The sequence below is a fragment of the Nycticebus coucang genome, chromosome 17 (assembly GCF_027406575.1).
Source record: "Nycticebus coucang isolate mNycCou1 chromosome 17, mNycCou1.pri, whole genome shotgun sequence".
NCBI classification, from domain to species: Eukaryota; Metazoa; Chordata; class Mammalia; order Primates; family Lorisidae; genus Nycticebus; species Nycticebus coucang.
In genome coordinates, this window is record NC_069796.1 from 34,481,735 (window position 1) to 34,508,969 (window position 27,235).

Below are 27,235 nucleotides of genomic sequence, written 5' to 3' on the forward strand. Positions count from 1 at the left end.
TTCTGGAGTGAAGCCATCTGGACCAGGGCATTTTTTGGTTGGAAGCTTTTTTATTGTTTCTTTGATCTCAGTGCTTGAAATTGGTCTGTTCAGGAGGCCTATTTCTTCCTGGCTAAGTCTAGGGAGAGGGTGTGATTCCAAATATTGATCCATTTCCTTCACATTGTCAAATTTCTGGGCATAGAGTTTCTGGTAGTATTCAGAGATGATCTCTTGTACCTCTGTGGGATCAGTTGTTATTTCCCCTTTATCGTTTCTGATTGAGGTTACTAGAGATTTTACTTTTCTATTTCTAGTTAGTCTGGCCAGTGGTTTATCTATTTTATTTATTTTTTCAAAAAACCAACTCCTTGTTTCATTAATTTTCTGAATGATTCTTTTGTTTTCAATTTCATTGATCTCTGATTTGATTTTGGATATTTCTTTTCTTCTACTGAGTTTAGGCTTAGATTGTTCTTCTTTTTCCAATTCCATAAGATCTCTTGTGAGATTGTTGATGTGCTCTCTTTCTGTTTTTCGAATGTAGGCATCTAAAGCGATGAATTTTCCTCTCAAAACTGCTTTTGCAGTATCCCACAGGTTTTGGTAGCTTGTGTCTTCATTGTTGTTATGCTCAAGGAAGTTAATGATTTCCTGTTTTATTTCTTCCTTCACCCATCTGTTATTCAACAGAAGATTGTTTAATTTCCATGCCTTTGGGTGGGGTTGAGCATTTTTGTTAGAGGTGAGTTCCACCTTTAGTGCCTTATGGTCTGAGAAGATCCAAGGTAAAATTTCAATTCTTTTGATTCTGTTGATATTTGTTTTGTGTCCCAGGATATGATCAATTTTGGAGAATGTTCCATGGGGTGATGAGAAGAATGTATATTCTTTATCTTTGGGGTGGAGTGTTCTATATGCGTCTATCAAGCACAGTTGTTCTAGGTTCTCATTTAAATCTCTTATATCTTTGTTTAATTTCTGTTTACAGGATCTGTCCAGCTCTGTAAGAGGAGTGTTAAAGTCCCCTGTTATGATGGTATTATCAGATATCATATTGCTCAGACTGAGTAAGGTCTGCTTCAAGAATCTGGGAGCATTTAAATTGGGTGCATAAATATTTAGAATTGAAATGTCTTCTTGTTGTAGTTTTCCCTTGACCAATATAAAGTGGCCATCTTTGTCTTTTTTGACTTTGGTTGCTTTAAATCCACATGTATCTGAAAATAAGATTGCAACTCCTCTTTTCTTCTGAATTCCGTTTGCCTGAAAAATTGTCTTCCAACCCTTGACTCGGAGCTTGAATTTGTCTTCTGAAGCCAGGTGTATTTCTTGCAGACAGCAAATGGATGGCTTGTGTTTTTTTAATCCAGTCAGCCAATCTATGTCTCTTCAGTGGGGAATTCAAGCCATTAACATTTATTGAGATAATTGATAAGTGTGGTAGTATTCTATTCGTCTTATTTGGTGAGAGTCCATTGTTAGTTTTATCTTTTGCATCAGTGTGGAGGTTAGGTTCTGTCCTTTGATTTCTGAGTTCTTACTTTGCTGCTGATCCATTGTGGTGGTCAGTGTGCAGAATAGGTTGAAGTATTTCCTGTAGAGCTGGTCTTGTTGTGGCGAATTTCCGCAATGTTTGTATATCCATAAATGATTTGATTTCTCTGTCAATTTTGAAGCTTAGCTTAGCAGGGTACAGAATTCTGGGCTGGAAATTGTTCTGTTTCAGTAGATTAAAGGTAGATGACCATTGTCTTCTTGCTTGGAAAGTTTCATTAGAGAAGTCTGCGGTCAGTCTGATAGATTTGCCCCTGTAGGTCAACTGGCGCTTACTCCTGGCAGCTTGCAGAATCTTTTCTTTTGTCTTGACTTTGGACAGGTTCATCACAATGTGTCTTGGAGAAGCTCGGTTAGAATTGAGGTGACCTGGGGTCTGATATCCCTCTGAAAGCAGTGTGTCAGAATCTTTGGTGATGTTTGGGAAATTTTCTTTTATAATATTCTCTAGTATGGCTTCCATTCCTCTGGGGCATTCTTCTTCCCCTTCTGGAATTCCTATAACTCGTATGTTGGAACGCTTCATAAAGTCCCATAATTCTGACAGTGAACGTTCTGCTTTCTCTCTCTTCTTTTCTGCCTCTTTTACTGTCTGAGTTATCTCAAGAACTTTGTCTTCTACCTCTGAAATTCTTTCTTCTGCATGGTCTAACCTGTTGCTGATACTTTCCATTGCATCTTTAAGTTCCCTAATTAACTGTTTCAGTTCCTTCAGGTCTGCTATATCCTTTTTATAGTCTTCATATCATTCATCTCTTATTTGATTCTGTTTTTGGATTTCCTTTTTGGTTATTTTCCACTTTATTAGCAATTTCCTTCATTGTTTCCATCATTTCTTTCATTGTTTTCAACATGTGTATTCTAAATTCCCTTTCTGTCATTCCTAACATTTCTGTATAGGTGGAATCCTCTGCAGTAGCTACCTCATGGTCCCTTCGTGGGGTTGTTCTAGACTGGTTCTTCATGTTGCCTGGAGTTTTCTGCTGATTCTTCCTTATGAGTCATTTCTTTTATCTGTTTCCTTGCCCTAATTTTCCTTTCACTTCCTCTTGATCTTTAAGTTCTTGTGCCTGTGGACTAAGGGTTACAGGACCAGAAGGGTGAGAAGGTTGAAGAGAAAAAAAGGGATGAAAGAAAGGAGGACTGAGTGATAAGAAAAGAAAGAAAGATAGAGAAAGGAGAGGGGGTGTGTATAAGGAATATTGACAAAAAGAAGAGAGGCACAGAAAGAGGGAGACAGGGCAATATATGTGTACAGTAGGGTACTTTGACACAACCTTAAAAAACCCCACCTTCTGGGGGTGCCCAGTTGGGTGGTTCCCTTGAGGTCAGCAGCTCTTTGCTAACCTGATCAGACACAGTACCCCACCTCCACCAAGTAGAGAGGAAAGACAAAAATGCTATAGATCAAACCAAAACAAGCAAACAGAAAACTTTTCGGGGATAAAATTGGGTGAAAAACCAAATGATAGTGGTAGAAACACTAGCAAAAATGAAGTTCTAGTTATTAAAAAAGGCAGCAATGGGAAATTATAGTTAAACTAGAAAAATTGAGAAAGAAAAAGGGATCTGTATGGAAATGATTGAAATTAAAAAACAAAATAACATCAACAACGTCAAAAGAAACAAAAAAAAACCAACCAAACAAAAAAAAAGAAAAAAATACACAACCAAAAACAAAGCAGGTTGTATATGTTATTGAATATTGTCTGGGCAACACGTGGTCTTCTGGGGTACGAGATGTTAATCACAGTTCTGATATGACTGGAGGCTGCTGATTTCTCAAACCCCAGCAGGTAGACACCCTAAATCTCTCTTCAGCCCACTTAAAAGGCACTTTGAACTTGTAAACTTGCTGAGCAGAAGCTATCCCCGCTTTCTCGCTGGAATCACTGCTGAAGTGGCTATCCACTTACCCAGTGTGCCAAGACCGGTCTCACTCTGCCCCTGAGGGTTAGGGCTGCAAGGCGGCTCAGACCCCACCCTTAGGCTACTTGGTTGCTGGGTTACCAGCTCCCACCCGTTTCTAGCTCTGCGACCCTGAGGGCGGAGCTTGCTGGGGCAGATCACTGACAATGGTTCCGTGTGACCCAGCGCCAAACACTATTAGCTCCGTCTGGCTTAGCGGCTCAGACTGGGGCCCTAGACAACGGCCAAAGTTCTCCGCACTCCCGCTCAGGCCCTCCCCAAGGCAGTTCAACTCAGTGCCAAGTCCAAGGACACCAAAACAGTTCACAGGTAAGGCCTTTCTGGTTTGCAGTCTGGCTGCTACTGAACTTACAGTTGCGGGCAGGTTTAGACAGATTGAACACATGCAACCACTTGCCGGTTTTCCACTGTTTTAGTCCTCCCTTTGGGGTCCAGAAGTCTCTCGCTGACTCCCTGTATCCTCATAGGAGTGATGATAGGCAGATCCCACCAGCCAGAGAGGCCTCTGGAGTCCTCCCCTAGGACTCTAGGGGAGTCCTATCTCCCCAGACTCACGGTGCCCAGATGCAAGGAAGCTGTTACTCGGCCGCCATCTTGCTCCGCCTCTTGATGTATAATTTTTTTAATGTGTTGCTGCATTGTATTTGCTAGGATCTTATTGAATATTTTTACATCAGTATTTATTAATAATATTGGCCTATAGTTTTCTTTTTTTGTTGTGTCCTTTCCTGTTTTGGAAGCAGTGTGATATTTGCTTTGTAGAATGTGTTAGGGAGGATTCCTTCCTTCTCTATGTTTTAAAATAGGTTATGCAATATAGGTACTAGTTCCTCTTGGAAGGTGTGGTAGAATTCTGGTATGAAACCTTCTAGTTCAGGGCTTTTCTTTCTTGGAAGGTTTTGTATTGATGTAATTTCAGTGCTTGACCTACCCTCTCTGAGTCTTGTTTTATCCTTAGAGGTTAAATTTGTTTCTGGGAGACAACAAATCTTGGGGCTTGAGCTTTTGTATCCAGTGCCTCTTTAGTGGGGAGTTCAAGCCACTCACATTTATTGAGAGAATTGATAGGTATGGTGGAGTTTTGGTCATCTCATTTTTCAGAGGTCCAGAGCTTATGTTTTTTTTTTTTGTAGAGACAGAGTCTCACTTTATGGCCCTTGGTAGAGTGCTGTGGCCTCACACAGCTCACAGCAACCTCCAACTCCTGGGCTTAAGCGATTCTCTTGCCTCAGCTCCCGAGTAGCTGGGACTACAGGCGCCCGCCACAACGCCCGGCAAGAGCTTATGTTTTTTTCCCTTGCACCATTGTGGAAGCCAGGCTTTGCTCTTTAATTTCTGGTTGTGTTCACTTTCATGATGGACCACTGTGCTGATCAGTATGAAGAATGGATCTGAATCCTTCCTGTAGATCTCGTCTAGTTATGGCAGATTTCCTCGACATTTGCATATCAGTAAACTATTTGATTTCTGCATCACAGATTCAACAATCTACCACTTCTAACCAACCAGTTCCTGTGTGAATCATTGCCACACAGTCTCCTTGCTTCAGCTGTTACCTCACAATCATCTGTTCTCTACACAGCAGCCAGTGACCCTTTACAAAATGAATTTATATGTTGTCATTTCTGTGCTCAAAACTCTCCAAAGACTACTTGCTCTAACCTCATCTCTACTTCTCTCCTCCTATTCATCTACTCCTGCCATGGTGTCTCTTTGAACATGTCCATCTTGCTCCTGAATCCAGGCTTTTCACTGTATTCCAATAGAGGGGTAAGAGGGCCTGCTCTTAACTGCTCAACTGCTCTGGTAAGGTCAAATTTGAACAGAGACCTGAAGGAAGATGGGAAATAAGTCATGTGGATATTTATTCAGTTTACCTCTTTCCATCAAGTAAATTTGGTTATTGACTGGATATTTGAAGATATTAAGAAATTACTGAATTCTTTTAGGCTTTATAATGTTTTCCTGGCTTAGAAAAAGTGTTCTGATTTCTGTTATTAGCCATGATAGAGTAACAAACAGGGAAAAAAAGAAAAGAAAGGAAAAATAGAACTATTTTAAGGTATTGGAAACAGGCAGCACAAGACTGTGATCCCTAAGTAAAAAAAGTGAGCTAAGTCATATGACCACCAAATGTATCTTTTTGTCTGAAGATACATTTCAGTTTACAGTGCATGGAGAGGGATCTCAGAAGCATGGCAGTCAGTCTCACTGAGTTTAAGAGACAGAGATTGGGAAGAGTTTAGGAAGGTTGAGATTAATCAATGTTGTGTGGCACAGCTCCAGAGGGAAGAGTACTATGCAAAAAACAAATAAAAAGACTGAAAACTAAACAAACAAAAGACTCCAGAAATTTAATTTAAATAGAGTTTCTTTTGAATGTTTGTTATATGCTAAGCCATGAACACATATAGAGTGAAACTTTACAACAACTGGATAGTGGTAAACTGAAAATTTCCATAGCTCATCCAGAATTGATTTAGCTCTGACCATCCAGAGTTGGTAATTCATGTTGATTACTCCAGGCATTCAGTAGATACCCCAAAGTGTGTATCTATAGTACTATGTACAAAGATAAATAGACTTAATGGTAAAGCCTCTTCAGATTTACTCTAAGAAAGTTTGAAAAGGTGGGCACAGTGGCTTACGCCTATAATCCTTGCACTCTGCGAGGCTGAGGTGAGTTGTTTGCCTGAACTCACAGGTCTGAGACCAACCTGAGCCAGAGTGAGACCTTGTCTCTAAAAATAGCTGGGGTAGGGCTGGCTCCTGTAGTCCCTGCTACTTGGGAGGCTGAGGCAAGAGGATCACTTGAACCCAAGAGTTTGAGGTTGTTGTGAGCTATGGCACCACAGCACTTTACTGAGGGCGACAAAATGAGACTCTGTCTCCAAAAAAAAAAAAAGAAAAAAAAAGAAAGTTTGAAAAGGATCAGACTGATTTGCCAGTAACATAACAATCTGTCAGGATAAAGCCAAAATTCTTAAAGGAAGATAACATAACCCAGATGCTCAACAACATAACATGTAAAGTGTTAATCATTCAATCAGAAATTACTGAACATGCCAAGATGTAGGAAAATATGATTCATCACCAGGAGAAAGATTAATCAACAGAAATCAACCTGCAAATAACAGAGATGATGGAATTAAGAGTCAACATTTCCAAAGTTACTATTTACATATGTGTGTGTGTGTATACACTCAACATTTTCAAGGATTTAAGGGCAAATACAAACATGGTGAGGAAGGAAATGGGAGATATAAAAGATAATCAGGGCGGCGCCTGTGGCTCAGTGAGTAGGTTGCTGGCCCCATATGCCAAGGGTGGCGGGTTTGGACCCAGCCCCGGCCAAACTGCAACAGAAAAATAGCCGGACGTTGTGGCGGGCACCTGTAGTCCCAGCTGCTCGGGAGGCTGAGGCAAGAGAATCGCGTAAGCTCAAGAGTTAGAGGTTGCTGTGAGCCGTGTGACGCCACAGCACTCTACCCGAGGGCGGTACCGTGAGACTCTGTCTCTCCAAAAAAAAAAAAAAAAGATAATCAAAGAAAGTTTCAAGGATTGAAAACACAATATCTGAAATGAAAAATTTACTGATTGGAATTAAAATCATAGACATCACAGGAAGAGAAAAACAAACAAAAAGAGCAACAACAAAAAAAGTGAATGTGAAGCACAGAAAGGAAAGATTTAAAACAAGAAATAAAGACTAAAGAGATTTTACCTTCTTACCTTTTAGTGATACATATAAAAATGTATACAGATGAAATTTTATGATATTTAGAGTTTGTTTCAAAATAATTCAAGGCTAGGGAGAAGAGAAGCAGGGAAGTATAGATGAAACAAAGATTGGCCATGAATTGCAAATCGTTGAAGATGAGAAATAGGTCCATCAGAGTTCATTATTCTCTTTTGATTGTTGCATTTTCATAAAAAGTAAAAAAATTTTGAAAAAAATTATCTAAGTAAGAAAAAATAGAATCCTTCTTTTATCTTAAACAACTGGAAATTAATCAGTGAAAATTTCCATGAACTCAGGAGGAAATCATGGTTCATGTTGCTGTTAACATTAGGAGTTATACCTGTTTAAGGTATAAAATATGGTTGCATTTACTGGAGACTTCTACCTTGGTTCCAGGTGGGAAAAGGGGGTGGGTAGGTAATTGATGCTGTAAATACTTTAATTTTTTATTCATAAACCCAACATGTGAGATTTATTTAAATGCCTAATGTTAAAGTGTTTAATTTAGTTAGACCATGGGGGATATACTAAGGAGAAATGGGATATATTTTAAATTGAATAGACTTCTATATACCTTCCCAGATTTAGTGCCAGCAACTCTATTAAATGAGCCCTTGGTCACAGGCTTTCTGGTTAATTAAAAGTCCCTGGGAAGCATGGTATGCTGTCCTACCTCTGCCTTTTGGGTGAAACAATTCTTATCTCCCTCTGCCTATTTAGAGATCCAACTTGGAGATCATTTTCCCAGTTGTTCTTGGTTTGGGCATCCATAGGATGCTCTGTAGTGGTTCAACTCTTGCAGATCTTTTAAGCTATATTATTTAATTAGCATAGGCCATGTGTTGGTTTATCTTTCTAAGTATTTGTGATTTTTTTGATTGATGGCACAGATATTTTGACCCTGAATACATTTTGATTCAGTGTTTGAGAACATAAATGTAATGAAAATTATACCAATACTTAATTTTTGTTAAGAAGCAAAAATCTGGGGTGAACGCTGGTAAGACAATTTAATTAATTGATCAAATCTTAATATTGCATACAATGTTTCAGGCCTTTAAACCTTTAGTTTTACTCAAAATATTCCTATCAAATTTACATATTTTGATGTAAATCTTAAAATTTATCAATAGGGTTTTGTGTATACACAATGACATTGATTATGGCCTTTTCAATTTCTAATATTTTTTCTCCCAAGACCGATTTTTACCAATAAATTTTGCAGTTTTCAGTGTTAGAAAAATCTGTAACACCTTTTTCCATGTTCACTTTTAGTCACTTACAGTTTTATTTTGCTTATTCCCGCTAGTAATAGTTCTTATGAATTGGGTAAAAGACAGATAGCCATTCTTAATCAAGGAGGAAATTGGAAATACTTTTTCCTTGGCAGGCTTTGGCAGCACAAAATATTACTACAAAGGGGAATTTCACAGCCTTTTAGTACACTCATTTATACAAATAACGATAACATGTTACTTTTCTAACTTTTAGATTTATATTTATTATCACAGTTCTACTCTAGATCAGTATTTAGTGAGAACAAAATTTTATCCCCTTTTTAGAAACAGAACTTCATTTCCTAAGGATTCCAGTATATTATATTTAACGATCAAAATAATGTTTCCCATGTGAAACAACTTTCAACACATGTATAATCAATATTCGATGCATGTATTTAATGAATTTCCCCCCCAAGGATTTTCTTTTAAAATTAAGATTTGTATTACAAGTCTGTGCATCTTATATAGCATCAAATATACAGAAGGTGACTTAGGCTTTCTTCTTGATCACAAGCTTACCGTTTTGTCTGGCAGGAGCTGCTAAAGATGAGAGGGAGACACTCAGAAGTCAGATAATACAATAATGTACTCTTATAATTAGAGGAGGAGAAAATGAAAGACAGAGTGACTTCTTACCTAAGACCCACTTCATGATGAGCATTTCTGTCCAGGAGAACTGTGTGGTTTTCACTCTGAAGATCTGTTTTGGGTAGTCTGTGAAAGTTTCATTTGGCAGGGTTTTAATGCCTTCAAATCGGTCTGAAGCATTCACAACTAACAATCCCAAGAAAATTGTAAAAGAAACTGCATGGGCTACAAACTTCATGAAAGGGCTCCTCAGGGTTCGTCCTAGCTGGAGACAAAATGTGTGAAATGAGTACACGGTGTGTTAAACTGGCAGCTCTAGGTGGATGCGAGTCTTTAAAACATGACTTTCTCTAGAATTCAACCAGAGAACCCTACATCTCAGACAGAAACAGCTAACTAAACCCAGACATCTGTCTTGTATTTTTATGTGAGATGTTGACTGATCAAATGTGTTTTCCACCGACTTCAGTTTTTTCCTTTTAGAAGCCTTAGTGAGAGAGGCTGAGAGGAATTAATGGGACACATTGACATATCATCATGTCACATCTGATGGCACTGGTACACCTCACCACATGGATAGGAATTTTATCCCTTCAGATCTGGGAAAAATAATGTCTGAAAAAGTTCACAATTAAAAAAATACATTTTGGGTATGCTCTGTTGCTGTTTCATCTGTACTTGGGCTATACTTAGAGTATTATTTTTAATCTTTCTTATCTCTTGATGAATATACATAAAGCTATACCCCTCTCCCTCTAGGTACTATTTTTAGCTATGTTCCTCTACATTTTGACTTGTAGCATTTTCGCTGATATTTAGTTATAAATATTACATAATTTTATCTTTTGAGTGTGTTTTAAACTCAGAGATTATTTAGTTTCCAGGCATATAGGATTCCCCTACCGCCTCCCACACCTTAGAAAGTTCTAATTTTATTGTAGCACCTTTATAGAACATAGCCTCTGCGATACTACTATAAAATTGATTGAGGTTTTTCCTTTTATATGTGAATAGTTAATTTGTATAATTATTCCATAGGAACCTGAAATGGTTCAAAAGCTGTCCCATTAAGGAGTAAGTACTGGTTACATTTCCATCTGACGGCATCCGGTCTGAAGGCTACTTGGATCTTTGAGGACTGATTTGGGAGCTGTACATTGAATGCTTGCTGATCCTTAGTTAGTTGAGCTTACTTAAGACTCTTCCACATCACTGCCATCATCATCACCTAAACACCAAGCCTTACCCTTTATCCAGGTAAGACAATAAGACAAGAGCAAAAAGGAAAATCTTTTCGGAATCTCTGTTGCTTTTCAAGGGTAGATACTCTATTGTAACTAGTGACTACTGCTTGACATTCACATTCTGTCTCATTCAGGAGTCCTGGAGTGAAATGGCACCCAGGAGTTAGAGTATCGGTTCAACAGAAGGTAAAGTACAGGGGTTTCTCTAGGTAAAATTTCCCTAATTATGACTGTGTTCAACATAAGATTTATAAATCAGATGGCTTGGTAATGTTTTTTTAATGTGCTTTAGTATGGTAATCATCTACTTTAATTATTCTAGTTATTAGAATAAATCATCATTTATTATGATTCTGATGCCACAGAACCCATCTTTTGTAATACAGAAGTGCTAGTTTTTGTCTTTTTAAAAAACCTACGTCTCAGATCTGGACATTGGGACTCTCTGATTGTGTTAGAATTAATCTGTATTCACCTGTGTATTTTCATATGACACTAGAATAACTTCAGAAATGTAAAGAGATAGTTATCTGATATTTATAGGCCCACAAATATAACAACACGTCTATATCATGTTTAACTTTATTATTCACAAAATTAGGGATTGTAGATTATTATTTTGGCACTGGGAAGATGGGCTAATTTCAGAATGCAGAGATAAAATGTAAGGGCAAATAAATATCTCACATAAATTCAGTAAAGCTGAATTAAACCATATCTTGTTTTGCTTTATATACCGCCAAATAGCTAGTTTGAATTTTTCAACATTTTAGCTAACCGTGTTGGCATCTTGGGGCCCCATTTCCCAACAAGGACTTTGGGATATTGGTGTATCCAGGAAGTTGTCTTCACACTTTCTTGTCCCCATGTCCTGACTGACGTGCTGATGAGAGATGAGCACGTGGTAGAGAATGACCACAGGGAGAATCGTGGAGCGTGGGGAGAGGGGAAGCTGAGGAGAGGGCAAGGGATACCAGATCTTATGCATCCCAGTAGGGGCACAGGAATGTCAGAAAAAGATGGGAAACTCAACCCTTAGAGGATTGTTGGCCCGTTTTCCCCAATCCTTTATCTGTGGGCTCTACATACTATCTTCTGGTGACCACCTGGATGAGGACTGGAGTGCACCTCTCCATCTTCTCATCCAGAGGAGGCACACAGGTGCTGGAATTGTCATGTAACTGCACCTAAGCTGGCCTTAGAATTCCCCTAGAAGACCTACTTTGAGAAATTTAATCTTCTGTTTCCTCCTTCAAGTTGTTATCTCTGGGAGAGCATGACTCTGAAAAATTATTATTTTTATTGTAAACTATAATAAAAAATCCTGATAATGCCCTTCAGTGACTTGGAAGATTATCCTATGCTCAGTTCCCACTTGATCTAGGTCACAGGGAGGAAAAGTGAGGTTAGGAATTTATGCTCTTTCTTATTCTTCTGAGTTTGCATGTTTTCATCTGGTAAAACCTTGATAAAAGTCAAATGAGATCCAGTAACTTCAGTGGCTTTCTGTTTCTTTTCTTTATTTATGAAATTCCCTATTTGACTTAAGGATAATTTTTGAAGCTAATTCCACTTGGGGAAAACTTCCACAAGGCTTCCAAATGAGCCAAAATAAAGAATAAAAGTCAACCAATATGTGCCTACATCTTAGTTGTAGAATCATTAAAGCTGGGTAAGGTGTAAAAAGAGATGGTGTAGCTTCAGGAGGTGGGGGGCCTGAGCCCACTCTGCCTAGAGCGCAGAACTGGGGAGTCAGAACACATGGGCTAAGCACCTTGTCATTGATAGACCTTGTGAGCTGAGGGCAGGTCAGGAAATCCAAGTTTGTAGTCTAGGTTTCTGGCTCACCCCAAACATCCTGGCCACTATTCTTTGACTGATGGACATATGAATGTGAAAGTAACTAAGTAGTGCCCCTGAATTAGCTCTAAATTACATTCCTGGGCCCTCAGTGGTGGGGACCTGCTTTTACTGGCTGGCACAATTCTGTGTTCTGTGCCACTGGGCCTTTAGCCCTAACCACATGTATAAGCACCTAAACGGGACCCTCTGGGCTGTTGGGTCCTCATTTCCTGATAAGGTAAGCCTATAGCTGTGACTGTGGTAGAGCACACAAAGAATTGCTTCCTAGTCTTGTACTATTAGAGTCTCCCTCACCAAACGCTACCCTCACATCCAGGTGCTAATGGTCATAAGCAAGGACTCAGTTTACAAGATAGAAAGCTGGGCCGGGTGTGGTGGCTCATGCCTGTAATCCTAGCACTCTGAGAGGCCACTGTGGGAAGATTGCTTAAGCTCAGGAAGTTGAGATGAGTCTGAGCAAGAGCAAGACCCCATCTCTGCTAAAAAATGAAAATTAGCCAGGCATGTGGCAAGTGTCTATAGTCCCAGCCATAGGGAGGCTGAGGCAGAAGGATTGCTTGAACCCAGGAGTGTGAGGTTGCTATGAGCTAGGTTACACCACGGGCAACAGAGTGAGAGTCCTTTAAAAAAAATTGGAGAGCTGAATGAAGTCAAACTTGCATCAATCATTCCAAAAAAGAAATATGTACATCTTTTTTTTTTTTTTTTAATTTTGTAGAGACAGAGTCTCACTTTATCACCCTTGGTAGAGTGCCGTGGCATCACACAACTCACAGCAACCTCCAACTCCTGGGCTTAAGTGATTCTCTTGCCTCAGCCTCCCGAGTAGCTGGGACTACAGGCGCCCGACACAACGCCCAGCTATTGTTTTGTTGCAGTTCAGCCAGGGCCGGGTTTGAACCCGCCACCCTCGGTGTAGGGGGCCGGCACCTTACCGACTGAGCCACAGGTGCCACCCAGAAATATGTACATCTTTAAGAATAAGTTGTTCTCAAATGTTGGAGAGGTTCTGGCTAACTTAGTGGCACATTCCTCAAGATACTCCCTCCAAATGGCTAAACTAGAGCTCAGGAATCTTCCTTTTTTCCACTGTGTGCGTGTGTGTGTGTGTGTGTGTGTGTGTGTGTGTGTGTTTACCAGGTGGCTCTAATTGGAGTGTTCTCATATTATGCTATTAATCCGCACTTTATCCTGGGGGTTGATGAGGTGCTGAACTATAGAGGGATTTATAAGGTAGGGCTTCTAATGAAAGAAGGAGTAGAGTTTGTTCTAAGGGGTAGAAAAGTCATAAAGTCGTCTTGGTTTGTGCCACACCTTCTGGGGGCAAGACATGATTTCAAGAGGGACTTTACCTAACAAATGCAATCAGTGTAACCAGGCTTATTGTACCCTCAATGAATCCCCAACAATAAAAAAAAAACAAAACCTAAAAAAAAAAAAAAAGTCTTGTCAACTCTGAATAAAGTCCATTTCAAGGTTGGTTAGCAGCTAAGATGTTTACATTAGGCATAGAAGGTTGTAATGGTGCTTGTATAACTAGATAGGAGTGTGTGCATATGTGCACTTAATGATCAAAAGCAGGTATATGGAACCAGAGACCTTACGTTTATATCACAGGGTTTTGGGGGACAAGTTACTAAATCTATTAGTGCTTCAGTTTCTTTTATAACATGGGAATAAAAATGGTACCTGTTGCATAGGGTTTATGTAAGCAATGAATTATTTAATATGTACAAAGCAAAAAAAAAAATGTGCAAAGCAGTTAGAACAGTGCCTGGCATATAGGAAATACTCAATATGTGGCACTGGAGGGTCTCAGGGAATTCTGCTAAGGGAAAATCCCTGAAGGGGAAACTTAAAAAGTACTTGACACAAAGGTGGCCCCACACAGAGCCCTTTGTGTATGTCTGCCACGAGCCTGTGTGGGGTACTATCTGTAAGCCGATGCAGGGCATGGAGGGACGGAGAGAAAACAAGCTAGAAGAGTTGGCCCCTCCCTTCAAAGTTGCTGATTTTCTAGTGGGGGAGACACAGGTTACAAACTGTGGTGAGTGGGAGATAGATGGAGAGATTGGGAGGAATGTTATAGGGTTCAGATGACTCTCCCTATGAAAGTGACCGGCTTCTGGCACTGGGTAAGTCAGGATTTAATCTTGTCCCAGCAGGAGGACAGGTGCTGGGCTGTCCTTTTGGATGTAGTAGCAGAAAGATTTGTAAAATAAAAACCTCAAGTCTTTATTTCCTGGCACACATTTCCCCTCCAAGCCAATACTTCAAAAGTTTCATCATGATTTTCTTTAATCTAGTGTAGCTCTCTGGTAGAGATAAACAGAGGCCTTTGGAGGCACTGTCCTGTCCTGTCCGCCCCTGGACCATGTGGTTTGAGGACTCCTGTTTCAGACCATTTAAGCTTTGGTAAAGCAAAGCAGAGATCTTCTAAAGGGACTGGCTTACTGACCCCTTCCTCACCAGATGCTGCTGTTTGGAACATTGGACAGGGTAACAACTGACACTGTGATATTTCTGCAAGTGAGAGTCACGTGGCAGTGTGAATTGATAAACTGCACACTAAAAGTATCAGGTTCAGTTCTAATGTTACTTACAGTTCTCCTTGCCTGAGTCCCGGGGCTAATTTTAAGGATAATTAAACAGTGCAAGTTAACGGGAAATGCAGGAAGTTGGTTTCTCCTTTCACACTTTCATAATTAAAACTTGCACAGTTCCTCAGCATTTTCATAATGCTGACTTTTGGCCTTTTCCACCTGCTTTAACACTGTTTGAACCTTTGAGGATGACTTTTTTTTTTTTTTCTAGTTCTGAAGTTTTGAACAGTCTAAATTATGGATCAGAATGGGACAGTAAAGGATGGACAAGAGCCTAATCAGCCGTAAAGGCCCTTTAACATTGGAGCCCTTGTTGAGAGGATAAAGAACCCTCTAGGAAAAGATCTAACGTCTGTGCGTCCATGTGGATAAGAACTCACCAGTCTCCTTGTGGGCTGCTGACTTCAACCACACTGGTGATGACAGTGAGAAATTATACAACCACTGCTGTTTTTCTTGACCCTGAGGTAACCTCTCCCATGTTCCATGCCTGCATTTATCATCGTATATCCCCATTTGTGACTTGGTTACCCTCTTCAACCAACATATTAGCAAGCTGAACTTCTGTCGACACCTTTTAGCCTTATAATTTTCTTATTTAACTGTCTTTTCTTAGGTACCTTCAGAAACTTAGAATATAAGAATGGAATTGACAGCCTTTGGAATTCAGTAGGAAAGAAATAATGAGGTCATATTGGCAGGATAATCAATTGACTGTGATGTTCCTAATAGTCCCCAAACTAGTCTGGCAACTGTCAGGAAATGAATGCACCATTGAGTTTAAAGACAGAAATCTCACCGTTTGGTAGACTTTGATGGACATTAGTCAGTTGATGAGCGTGGCAGTGACATTTTACAAATATAGGCAGTCTCTGAGTTATAAACATCCAACCTACATACAACCCACAAACAGAGGCTATTACAATAAGTCCCCTATTTACAAACATTTGGCTGATGCATGACTTGCCCTTATGAATGGAGGCTATTCTGGGTAATAGGTAAATGCACCATTCCAACTTACATACAAATTCAACTTAAGAACAAACTTCTCTCATTTGTAACCCAGTGACTGCCGGTACATTTATAAAAGAATGTCTAAATTCTTAGAAAAAAAGTATATTGATGTTATTAGAACGTAAAGGCTCTTCTCTGGAATTGCATTGGCTTTTCGTGGCTTTTCAGATATAGACAGATACAAAGGTAGTGACCCCTTGGAGGAAGATACTAACCTATTAATAGACTCTTCTACCAGGCCCTCCTCTGGGGAGGACGTGATATTATGGGCATTAGAAGCCCTTAGAGAGGGCTGATTTTGTCACATGGCAGATGTGACCTCTCTGTAATCCCCATTAATATCTCTGCCATACTTGAAAAGATTTCTTTCTAAATGGTGAAAGGAATACTGACGTGTCTTGCCTTTTTCATCTGTCCTCTGGCTGCCTCAGAGCAAGTTCAACAAGCTCTTTAACGAAGGAATCTTTCCTTCTAATGAGTGGTGCCTCTAAGAGTCATCTCATGCCACAGACTAAGACTTGTCACTCAGTTATTGACATATCCTTCATTGCATTGAGCTCAGACTTGGAATCTAGAAAGTGTACAAAAGTGACAAGTGGTTTAATGATCATTTCATTTTTGTCTTGAGTATTTTAATTTTTTAGTATTATTGGAGGTTCAGGAAGCACCAATGTCAATCAGACAAGTATCTGAACAGAGGAGAGGAAGCCCCAGTTGTGGACCAAACTTTCCTGCAGTCATTTCCTCTAGAACGTTTCAGAAGACTATTATAGGTCTGACCCCTATGCCTAATGGTATTATAAGCTTCCTGAATTTACTGGGCTCAAGATATTCTAGAATTCCCTCCTGTAACCAAATACATTTTTATGATATCACATTTGCATATCTGTCAAGATTCTGCTCCTCAGACCTGCGAAAAATCCTAAAACTTTAGTCAGCAACTGGCATGTCATCTCTTTCTGAATCTTTTCCCATGCCACCAGGCAGGCGGAGGCAAACCAATTTGATGGTATTGGCTAGTACCAGGTCTCCGAAAGCTGTCAAATTTAGCTTTGTAGCAAAAGTGAGGCTTGGCAGCATTTTCTCTACAGTGTTGCTGTTATTTTAATGATTGAACACCCTAGAATGTGGGGGCTAAGAGAGTGGAGGCAAGCATCCCTATCCACTGAAGCTGGGGTGCAGGCAAGGATCCAGTGGGGGGTGCAGATGAGAAAATTCCAGCGTCAAACGTGCTTAAAATCAATGACATCTTCAATGCAGCTTTAAATCTGGTTAATGTTTTTACTCACTGTGCTTTTCTTCAGCTTATAATGAAGGACAGGAAAAAAATGCCTTCCCTTATACATATGTTATTTGGGGAATTCTGATTTAAAAGTCTCTGGCATGATAGATTGCCGTAGAAACAAAATCCTCAAAAGGTGTAAGGTCGAACACTGTGAATATTAGCATGCAGGCTTTCATTTTTAATACTGTTCTCCAGAAGAAGGGTTTTGAGTCCTGACCTCTTCCCTGTATCCCTGCACCTACACTGAGGCAGTCGGCTCATTGCCTGCCTGCTCACGTGGCCTTATCTGGGCAGGCCCATCATTCTGGTATGAGTTCCCCCTAAATGGAGTTGACGAGAGGCTGGGTTCACTGGTGACACTTTTATTAACTGTATTCCCTGATCAAATTTGCTGTGGAACTAATCTTCCTGCAGTCACATTTCTTTTACTGAATGTTGATTACCTACGCTTAATTCCTTTTTAATACATCACTAGGTAAATGCAGCTTTGGAATCATTAATGACAATCTTAGACCTAGGACACATATTTCAAAATTTTTGCATGGCTTGGTCTTACAGGTGCTAACTTTCACCTGAAGCTGGAGTCCTGGTGTTTTCTGTGACCACCCCAAATGGTGGGGCTGTGGGATGGTGAACAGGCAGAGGGGCAGTGCGACACCTGTGGGTTCCACTCTTTCTGGTACCAGTGGACATATGACACTCCCCCTCTGGGAAAGAGCCCAGCACAGCACCATTCAAGCTCTTCTCTCTTTCCTTTGCCTTTTCTCTTTTTGTAGGCTAATTAGCTGCCCATGTGGGCCAGGACCCCCAAAACAAGGTCAGGGAAACTGGAAAGATGTCGCAGTGGGCCTGCAGGGCGACAGCATGAACTGCACTGGAGTCTAGTTAGTTCTCATCTCTATCTCTATCTCTCATCTCCATCTCTCACTGGAGTCTAGTTAGTCCTACATCTACTTGATGAAGTATAGATGTCACAGTGGGATTGAGGCTGTGAAATGAGATAATCCCTGAAAAGGGAAAAGAGAAAGCATTCGGGTATTGGCTATCCCTATCATCATGACTAATTATTACACTGAGGGTTTAGAGGACATGCTTAGGACACAGAGTAATTAGAGAAGGAAAAGTGCCTTTATTCTCTCTCTCTTCCATTATTGATCCTTTGAAATCATGCCTCTTAATGTTTAAAATTTCTCATTTTATCATTTCTCTCTCTCTGAAAAAAGATGATTAAAAAGAACAAGTCTTAATATTTTCCCTCTTATGTGGTTTTCTCCTTTTGCTGAGTATCACAGGACTATTATCTATAAATGCAGGGAAAGATCAGCTGCTGATCTGAACAAAATGGACTTCAGGTCATGCTAAGAAGGGAGAAGAAATAACCGCAAACGACATGCACCTTAAGCAGTCTGTACCTTGCTGCACGGAGCAATCCAATAGGCTATGGCGAGAAAAGGAAGGCCTATGGAGACTCCAAAGACAGCCAGGAATTTCACAGCGATAGACTGTTGACGTAAGCCTGAGAGATTTTCATACCACATGGTAAGCAATTGCTGCTGACAGTTAGGATGAGCAACGAACTGTAAAAACAAAACAAAAACAAAAACAAAACGCAAACAGGAAAATGGCATCGATAGCACTTGAACAGCATACGTAGTATAACCTAGGAGTTGCTTGGGGCTGACATGGTTTACCTGAGGGGCTGCCTGAGGGTTAGAGCCACAGCATCTTGGCCAGGTACTTGCCAGGGATTGCGAGGTGAGGGACTTCTGGGGATGCCGGGGAGCTTTGTGCTGGGGCCACAGTTCACACAGGACTGGCTGAACTAGTGCTTTACAAACTGAGGGCCTGGAGAAGTCTCAGGCACAAAACATGACGGTTAACTTTTAGATAAATGCTTGCATCTCATCCAGGCTGTTCAGCTGAGCAGGGAGCCCTGTCTCTGGGCAGACTTCATTTGGGAAGCAACACAGAGGAGTGGAAGGAACATGAATGTGGTTGGAAATTAGACATGGGCTTGTTGTTCAGTTTACTAGCTGGGTGACCTTGAGACAGCTACTTAACGGCTTTGACCCTTAATATTTTCATCAGTAAAAAGGAGCCTATCATATTTTCTTGGAGGATAAATAATACACTGTAGAAAGGTTTTCCTATGTAGTTGAAAGAAAAATGCCCAGAGTGTTTCTAGAGAACTTGTTAAAAGTCCTCGGTATTTTCTCACTAGATCTCAGTGTGTCCAGCTTGGATCCATTGAGTTTTTGTGGCATGCTGGGGCACTGACACCTTGGCTCTCCCATGCAGCAGCTTCCTTCCAGAACATCATGCACCCTTCTTGCCACCACCTCCCTTTCTTTGAACCATCCTGCCCTGATGGCTAAGTTACAGGATGGACCTCTTATGGCCATTTTTTGTTGTATGGCCTTGCCCTTTCCCCCCACCCCCTTTTGATGTAGCTTATTGGACTAGGGCTGGAACCCTGACCTGAATTGGGCCCATCAGGTTTTCTCTTCTGGGTATTTGGTATTCGGATTAAGAGAAGGTGTCTCTGTATTTAGTGGGGACTTAACATGTAACCTTGGAGATCTGGGCAGGAATCTTCTCCTTAGTGGACTAGGCAGAAAAATGAGTCAGTTAAAAGACAGAAGGGGGCTAAAGATGTGCAGAAAGAGGCTGAGCTACCGTCTAATGCTCTCCAGGGCCCAGCTCTGCTCTGCCCATGTGGTCCCTGAGACTCTCTCCTATATTCATAGACAAAATCTTTCTTTTTCTCCTTGATCCAGCATGTGGGCTTGAGTTGTCCCCATCAAAACATTTCTTTTCTGCAAACGGTAGGTGCTACTTGACTACTTGTTAGTATACCCTGACTCCTGGCCAGTGGAAACTATATTTAATATTTATAGGAAATATTTAAGTAAAATTTCTGGGAATAAAGTTTAAATTTGAGAAAATAATACTTATTAGCCTATAGTTTCCCCTGTGACAGGAGGAAGCCATTATTTGTATTGGACAAGCTTGTGCTCTGGCCCTACAGGGGGCACCCATGTGCCCCAGGAGCATTAGGGCCCATGCACTAGAGAAGCTAGACTGTATTTTTCGAAGGGGTGGCTTTTCAACTGATTACCTTGGAACAGAATGTGACAATTTTCATCCCATTTGCCTTCTTGGGTATTAAGGGGACATGAGCAGTGATTCCCAGGAAATATGAAATGTTCCCTTTTCATTGTAAGAATAATATAAATATAAGAACAATATGAATAGAGCCGTTTTAAAATTCTCAATGCAGATGGCAACATGTTCTTATTTCCAGTTTCTGGGAACTCAGGTAGCGGCCAGATGCTTCGTTTATGTGGCCTTGCAGCCCCTGACAATATTATTGCTTGACTTCTAGAAACAAATGAAGCTTTTTTGTAATATTATTGGGTTTTTAGCAACCATTGTGGTCTTTTCCTCCAAGAATGAGAGCAACAGATTCTCCTCAACCCAGGGAGGAACCTCTAGGCCAGGAGGTGGGAACAGAAAACCATGTGGGTGTTTCAGTAACTCTTGGGTTCTACTCATAGCACAGGTCCCAGAGTGGATGGACGGTGAGTGTGGGCAGTTTGGTTTTCAATGGTTGGTCTTTTATGGGTGCTGAAAGGGCTCTGCTCTGGAGACTCACAGTCTGATTAGAGGGCAGGACCTATGCCCATGAAACAGAAGATGACTTCCTGTGGCTCCTCGCTGTAACTGCTCTGGAAGTGTTCTTGTCACAGTCCCGTCATTAGCTGCTTGGTCTATATCTGGGAGAGCCATCCCACGCTGCTTCTGCAGCCTCTTTGCAGACAAGTCATCGTAACAGGTTGGACAGAGAGCCAGAAGGGTGGAAGTTCTGAGAGAGAACACAGTGGGGACTGTTCCCCCTCTCCCTTGCTTGCCTCAGAAGAAGACCTTCACCTCAACAAAAATTTAGGGATTGAGTCCTCTTTGACTCAATCTGTCTTCCTCTGGTTAGACCTTTGCTAATTTCCACAGGTGTATTTATTCCCACATAATAAAGCAACCTGGCTTCAAACATGCTCTGTATTTATAGATAGGTTGTATGGCATAATGATCCGGGAAAGGTGACAGCAGCTTATAGTCCTGGACCAAATTGGTGTTTACCTTTATATAGGCACTTTTCTGTACTTGTGCTAGGCCATGAGGGACAACTGCATGACATACAATTCAACGTGTATCAAAGGATTTTTTTCCACTGTGATTGTGAAGCACAGAAAACACCATCCTTGACCCGAGGAAGATGAGAGTAGCAAATGAAACATGCCAACAGGACACAAAGAAAACTCTAACCAAAAGGGCACCAGGCCAAGGAACAAAGGCAGGAAGAACTCAGGGTGCAAGGAGGATTTTCAAAAGCAGGGTCAGAGGAACCAATGGAAAAAGCTTACAGCTAGAATAGAATGGGAACTCAGAAAATGTGTGTTGTCTTGGGCTTGCTTTCTTCAGCATGTAGCTCACCAAGAAATGGAATGATCAAAGGATGGATGTCACTGAGAGCTTTGCCCAGGTTATTCCTGCCTAGAACATGGCACACTTTTAGGAAAATTCAAGGGAAGAACTGATATCAGTTTGATTTTCCAACAACATGATTCACACTCTCCATAACAGAGTTTGTAATGGCTGGAGCTAAGACTCTGTTACAAGGTTTTTGTGAGGCTGAGCAGCCTTTTAAGAGAATATAAATTAAAGTACATCTGTAACCGGGATGGACTGTCCAGCAATCTGGGAGAGGGAGGGAGCTAAGAGTCACATTGCATGGAGAGACGAGAGGGCACTCAGACCAGATTCCCTGTCCTGGAAAGGCTTACCCTGCCTGCTGAGGTGAGAACTTCTTTCCTCGTGGGTCATTCTTAGTCTCTCCTTTTTATCACAGTTATGTTTTTGTATTTGTGTCATCCCCTGCTAGAGAGGACACTCCTCCCGAAGGGCTCCTGTGCTCATTAGTATGGCACTTTTGAGTGGGTGCTATTTAAATGAGTAAGCGGCAAGCTAGAAGTTCTCTGCTTTCAGACTGCAAACCTGGTGCCAGTCACAGTACCACAGTGGCCTTCCTTCCTCCTTGTCCCCATCAACTGGCAGATTCCCAGCACTTCTGGCCATGTCACCACATCTGGAAGAGGCACATGGGTGCCAGAGGATGAGAGTTTGCTTGCCTTCCAGAACACATGATAAACAGCTAAATGACTGAATTTATGCTTCCGCTGAATTTATTGTCAGTGTAGAAGTGCCAGGAGATTGGAAAACAATAACAACAATTTCCTTAATTCTTAGTGGCAATTGAACCAGAAATTCAAAGAGCTTACCAGATAAAGTTTATACCATCATGGTATCAGCCAAGGAGGGGGGCAGGGATCGGAACTCAGCTCAGGGGACTGGGGGCTCTTCATGTCACATGCCCTGCCCAGGCAAACTGCTCTTCACTTCCCCTCCCCTTTTCACAGTACTGCTTTTACAAGTTTTCACCTTCTGACCACCTGAGCGTCTGGCGGACACCTCCCTCATTGCTGGGAGATTCCATTTGGAGGCCTGTAGGATGTCTGTTCCTCGATTCCAGCTTCTCCTGCCTCCTCTTCCACTTGTCCACCCTGGACCCCAGACAAGCCTGGCATGCCACTTGTTTATTTCTACAGCTGAGGGTGCTGCCAGGCAGCTGCTTGCTGAGCCATTGTACAAGTCTACTGGGCAGCAAGAGGAGATGGCACCTTTGAAGGCTTGTCATTCCCACAGGTATTTGGTATCACCTGTTCAGTTCGGTAACAGTTTGCTCTGTTATTCTTTTTTTTTTTTTTAATTGTTAAATCATAGCTGTGTACATTAGTGCAATCAAGGGGTACAATGTGCTGGTTTCATATACGATCTGAAATATTCTCATCAAACTGTTCAACGTAGCCTTCATGGCATTTTCTTAGTTATTGTATGTAGACATTTGTATTCTGCCTTTAGTAAGTTTCGCCTGTACCCATTCTAAGATGCACTGTAGGTGTGGCCCCACCCATTACCCTCCCTCCACTCTAACCTCCCCCCTCCCTTCCCCTTCCTTGGCCCTTTCCTCATAGTCTTGTGCTATAGTTGGGTTATAGCCTTCATGTGAAAGCTATAATTTAGCTTTATAGTAGGACTGAGTACATTGGATTCTTTTTCTTCCATTCCCGAGATACTTTGCTAAGAAGAATATGTTCCAGCTTCATCCATGTAAACATGAACGAGGTAAAGTCTCCATCTTTCTTTAAGGCTGCATAATATTCCATGATATACATGTACCACAATTTGCTAGTCCATTCATGGGTTGATGGGCACTTGGACTTCTTCCATGACTTAGCAATTATGAATTGGGCTGCAATGAACATTCTGGTACAGATGTCTTTGTTATATTGTGATTTTTAGTCTTCTGGGTATAAACCTAGTAAAGGAATCATAGGATTGAATGGCTGCTCTGTTATACTTAAAGACAGCGCTCTGTTCCTGTTTTCAGGGACAGCAGAACACAAGAACTCTCTTCCACTTCTCCATAAGCAAACCTCCAGTTTTCTAGACCAACAGGGATTACTTGTACAAAGGCCCTCAACTGAGCCTTTGTTTTGAGGACTGATGGGTTGTTTTGAGGACTGTACCTGGGACTCAGCATCTCTCTTACCAAAGAAAGAAGAAAGTCATTTTCTTTTTTGATGAAGAAAGTCATTCATGAACCTGTCTATGCCTCAGTCTCAGGAGTGCAGTGGTTCTGGACCTCTCCCAGAGAGCTGGAGGCAAGCCATATCCTGAGACCTGGAGTGAAGGCAGGAGGCCAGGCTGCCTCCCAGGAAGTGGGGGTACATGCTGTGGTTTTCTAGTACTCATCCAATGTCCTTTCACAGAAGTCAGCCCAGAGGCTGCTGAAGAGGCGGCTTGGTCTCCAGTCTAGGTATCATGGCCAGTGTCGCATTGAAGGCTCAGAGTCAGCTTCCAGCTGGCTCCAGATGACTGCCTCTGCTCTTTCACAGTGTCACAAAGAGGCCACTATCCATACCTGGGCAGCGACTCTGTCTACCTCACCCAGGGCTGTGCCCTAACCTGAACCAGAGAAGTGGAAGCTGTTTCTCGCCAGTCTTTTTGGATTATTTTCAGTGACTCCCCTTCCTGAGCCTTGCCCTCTAGCCTAGCCGCTGTAGGTAAACATGACTTATGTAGTCATCTCTTGTCTGTGCTCAAAGAAGGTCCATCTCATGCCTCTCCGGTTCAATTCATCAGCAGCCTTCAAGACCCAAATTCCTCTCCACCTCTAAATTGTACCAAGTCCCTCAGGCCCCAGAGATGCCTTAGACTCTGCAGGTCTTATTTTGTGGCCCACTCACTTGCCAATCATAGTTCATGGATCAAATGGTAAATAGCTATATTCTTGTGTCTATATCTGACATTTTTTGATATTATTAATCTTTATGAGGGAACCAACCGTCTGTGTATCCCTAAGAGTGGGTAGCCTTATGTTTTACATATAATAGGTGTTCACCAAACTTCTGTTGAGTGATTGATAAACTGTATGCTCTTCTGAATCCTCTAAGATTTGTTTCACAATTTTCTCTGTGACTCATCATCCCAGAATAATTTCTAAATATAGTGAATCCTCTAATTGCTCAGGGTCTGATGAACACTTAACTGTGTTCACATCTTTACTAAAAGGCAGACAGGGAGAACGGATGAAAACTAAACCAGACATTTGTCATCTCATGTAGGAGAAGATTGAAACATGAGTCTAAAATAGGGTTTGAGGATTATCTCTTGGATTAGATGGCAATTATTTTAATTTCTATACATGCCGTGTACCGCTGTAAACTGACATCAATTCAGAAAATATGTAGTAATAGTTACAATAATAAGGAATAGCTAATATCTGCTGGGTACCTATACTGTGTCAGGCCCTACACTTAACAGGCATTAATATTATTTAACCTTCACATCAGTTCTTTGAGGTAGGTTTTGTTATATCCCTATTTTAAATAAGGGGGCTTAAGATACAAAGAGATTAAGTAACTTGCCTGCAATTAAGCACAAAGGTGATTACAACAGGGGCTGGGCTTGAATCCAGGTCAGTATGACTTCAAAGAGAATGTTTTGAACTATCATGTTTCCACAAGGTAGATTTAAAATCAGACAGACACACCAGAGTATAAGGGATCATGGTGATTTCCTCAAGCCCACAAAGGCCAGAGAACCTCGCTATTCAAGTTGCTGTTAGAGCTCTCTTCTCTCTCTGCCCTTCTGCTTGTTGGTCAGCCAAGTCCCAGTGGTGAAAAAAGTCAGGAATACATACAGGGAAGGGCTTGTAGCCAGTTTTCTTGACCACTTCATCCTCTTAAGAGGAGTGAGTTGTCGTTTCTTCCACGTCAAGATGAGAGTGGCAGCAACTGATTCGATGATAGCCCAACTGCATGGTCACCCCCTGTGCCAGAAACTAGGTTAATGTGGAGGCCACCTATGCCCAGATTTATAGCCTTGAAAAGTGCAGAGTCCACTCAAAAAGTTGCTTTGGTAAAGGAACTAATTAGATCAGGTCCCTTGCCAAGTTCTATCTGGCTCTGACATCCTACTCAGAAGAGTAGCAGTTCTAGACACTTCCCTGAGCCTGAGTTCTAACTGGATGTGTTCTCAAATTTATTCCATGATTCTGTAGACTTCATTGGTGGGGAACAGGGTACAAAGATTCAGGCGTTGAGAACATGTCTAGATCTAGTCCTGGGCTACCCCTGACTAGTGAGGAACCAAGTAGCTTAGCTTCCCAGGCCTCGCTTTCTCCACATGTGAAATGACCATACGCATGACTAATCAAGGGAGGTTTCATAAGTTCAGAAAATGCAATTCTAGTTTTCGGTTTGTGGTACAATTTTAAGTACCCAAATAACTGCTTTCTGTTTGGTATAATATTTTATTTCTGAAAAGTCAGAAATATAAATCATGTATCATGTATTAAAATGTTTTTACCGACCAAAGATGTGATCACTTAGAGTATCATCTACTTTTCACAGTATTAAAGTAGGGAATGAAACTTGTTTATCGATAAAGCAAAGTTTTTCTTACAAGAATAATTTTTACTAATAGTTCAGAGACTTTACTAACAAGGAGAACATACACCCAAAGATATTGAGGTCCTGATATTGTTAGAAGAAATCTACATGCGATCTGTATCTGTATTTAATTAAATGAAAGAAGCAAAAATAGAGTGGGAATGCTTTCTTCAAATATAAGCCACAGCCTCCAACCAATACGAAAATAGCAGTCCTAGGTTGATGGGGCTATGATGGTTGAAGAGGTCATACAGTTTTCAAAAAGATTTCCTCATATTATCAAATAAAATATTTGGTCAGTGGCAAGTAGATGAAAGAATCACAGGGAAATATTTGGGGCTAATTATAACTATTTCTTTGTGATTCTAAATTTTCTTAATTTCTTTGAGAAATGTGCATATAACTCAGCAGTGATATATTTTATACACTTTTTAAAATCACATTTTATATTTTATTTATATATAATTATTTTAAAATAACACTTTAAAATTAATTTAATTTCCTGTGAATTTATATTATCATGCTGATATTTATATAACATATTTTGCCCATATTAAATTTTACTTGATGCTTTTATTTGTAGACACAGTTTTATATTTAAAATATACTCAAAATTTAGAGTCATTATTTTAAATTTTTTTTTTTTTTTTGTAGAGACAGAGTCTCACTTTATGGCCCTCGGTAGAGTGCCGTGGCCTCACACAGCTCACAGCAACCTCCAATTCCTGGGCTTAAGTGATTCTCTTGCCTCAGCCTCCCGAGTAGCTAGGACTAGAGGCGCCCGCCACAACGCCCGGATATTTTTTGGTTGCAGTTTGGCCGGGGCTGGGTTTGAACCCGCCACCCTCGGTATATGGGGCCGGCGCCTTACCGACTGAGCCACAGGCACCGCCCCATTATTTTAAATTTTAATCTTTGAATTTTCAATTAGAAAATGTTGCTCTTACCAGAATTTTCGTATTGTAAAACATAAATGCTGAAATAGTGGCATAGTCATTGGTTCAAGGAATAGAAATAACATGAGTATAATTCCAATGTCCCAGACCTTGGTAGCTGGTGACTCAAACCCAGTCCCATAAT

At 40.9% G+C, this 27,235-nt stretch overlaps 1 protein-coding gene across 1 annotated transcript in view; it reads right to left on the reverse strand.

Moving 5' to 3' along the window:
- TRPC7 (transient receptor potential cation channel subfamily C member 7) overlaps window positions 1–27,235 on the reverse strand; it is a 152,568-nt gene that overhangs the window by 47,462 nt on the left and 77,871 nt on the right. Inside the window, exons 4-5 of the mRNA XM_053566632.1 lie at window positions 18,497–18,661; window positions 9,124–9,340 (exon numbers count right to left, since the gene is read on the reverse strand). Of these exons, the coding sequence (XP_053422607.1) occupies window positions 9,124–9,340; window positions 18,497–18,661 (382 nt within the window). The remainder of the gene's footprint in view (window positions 1–9,123; window positions 9,341–18,496; window positions 18,662–27,235) is intronic.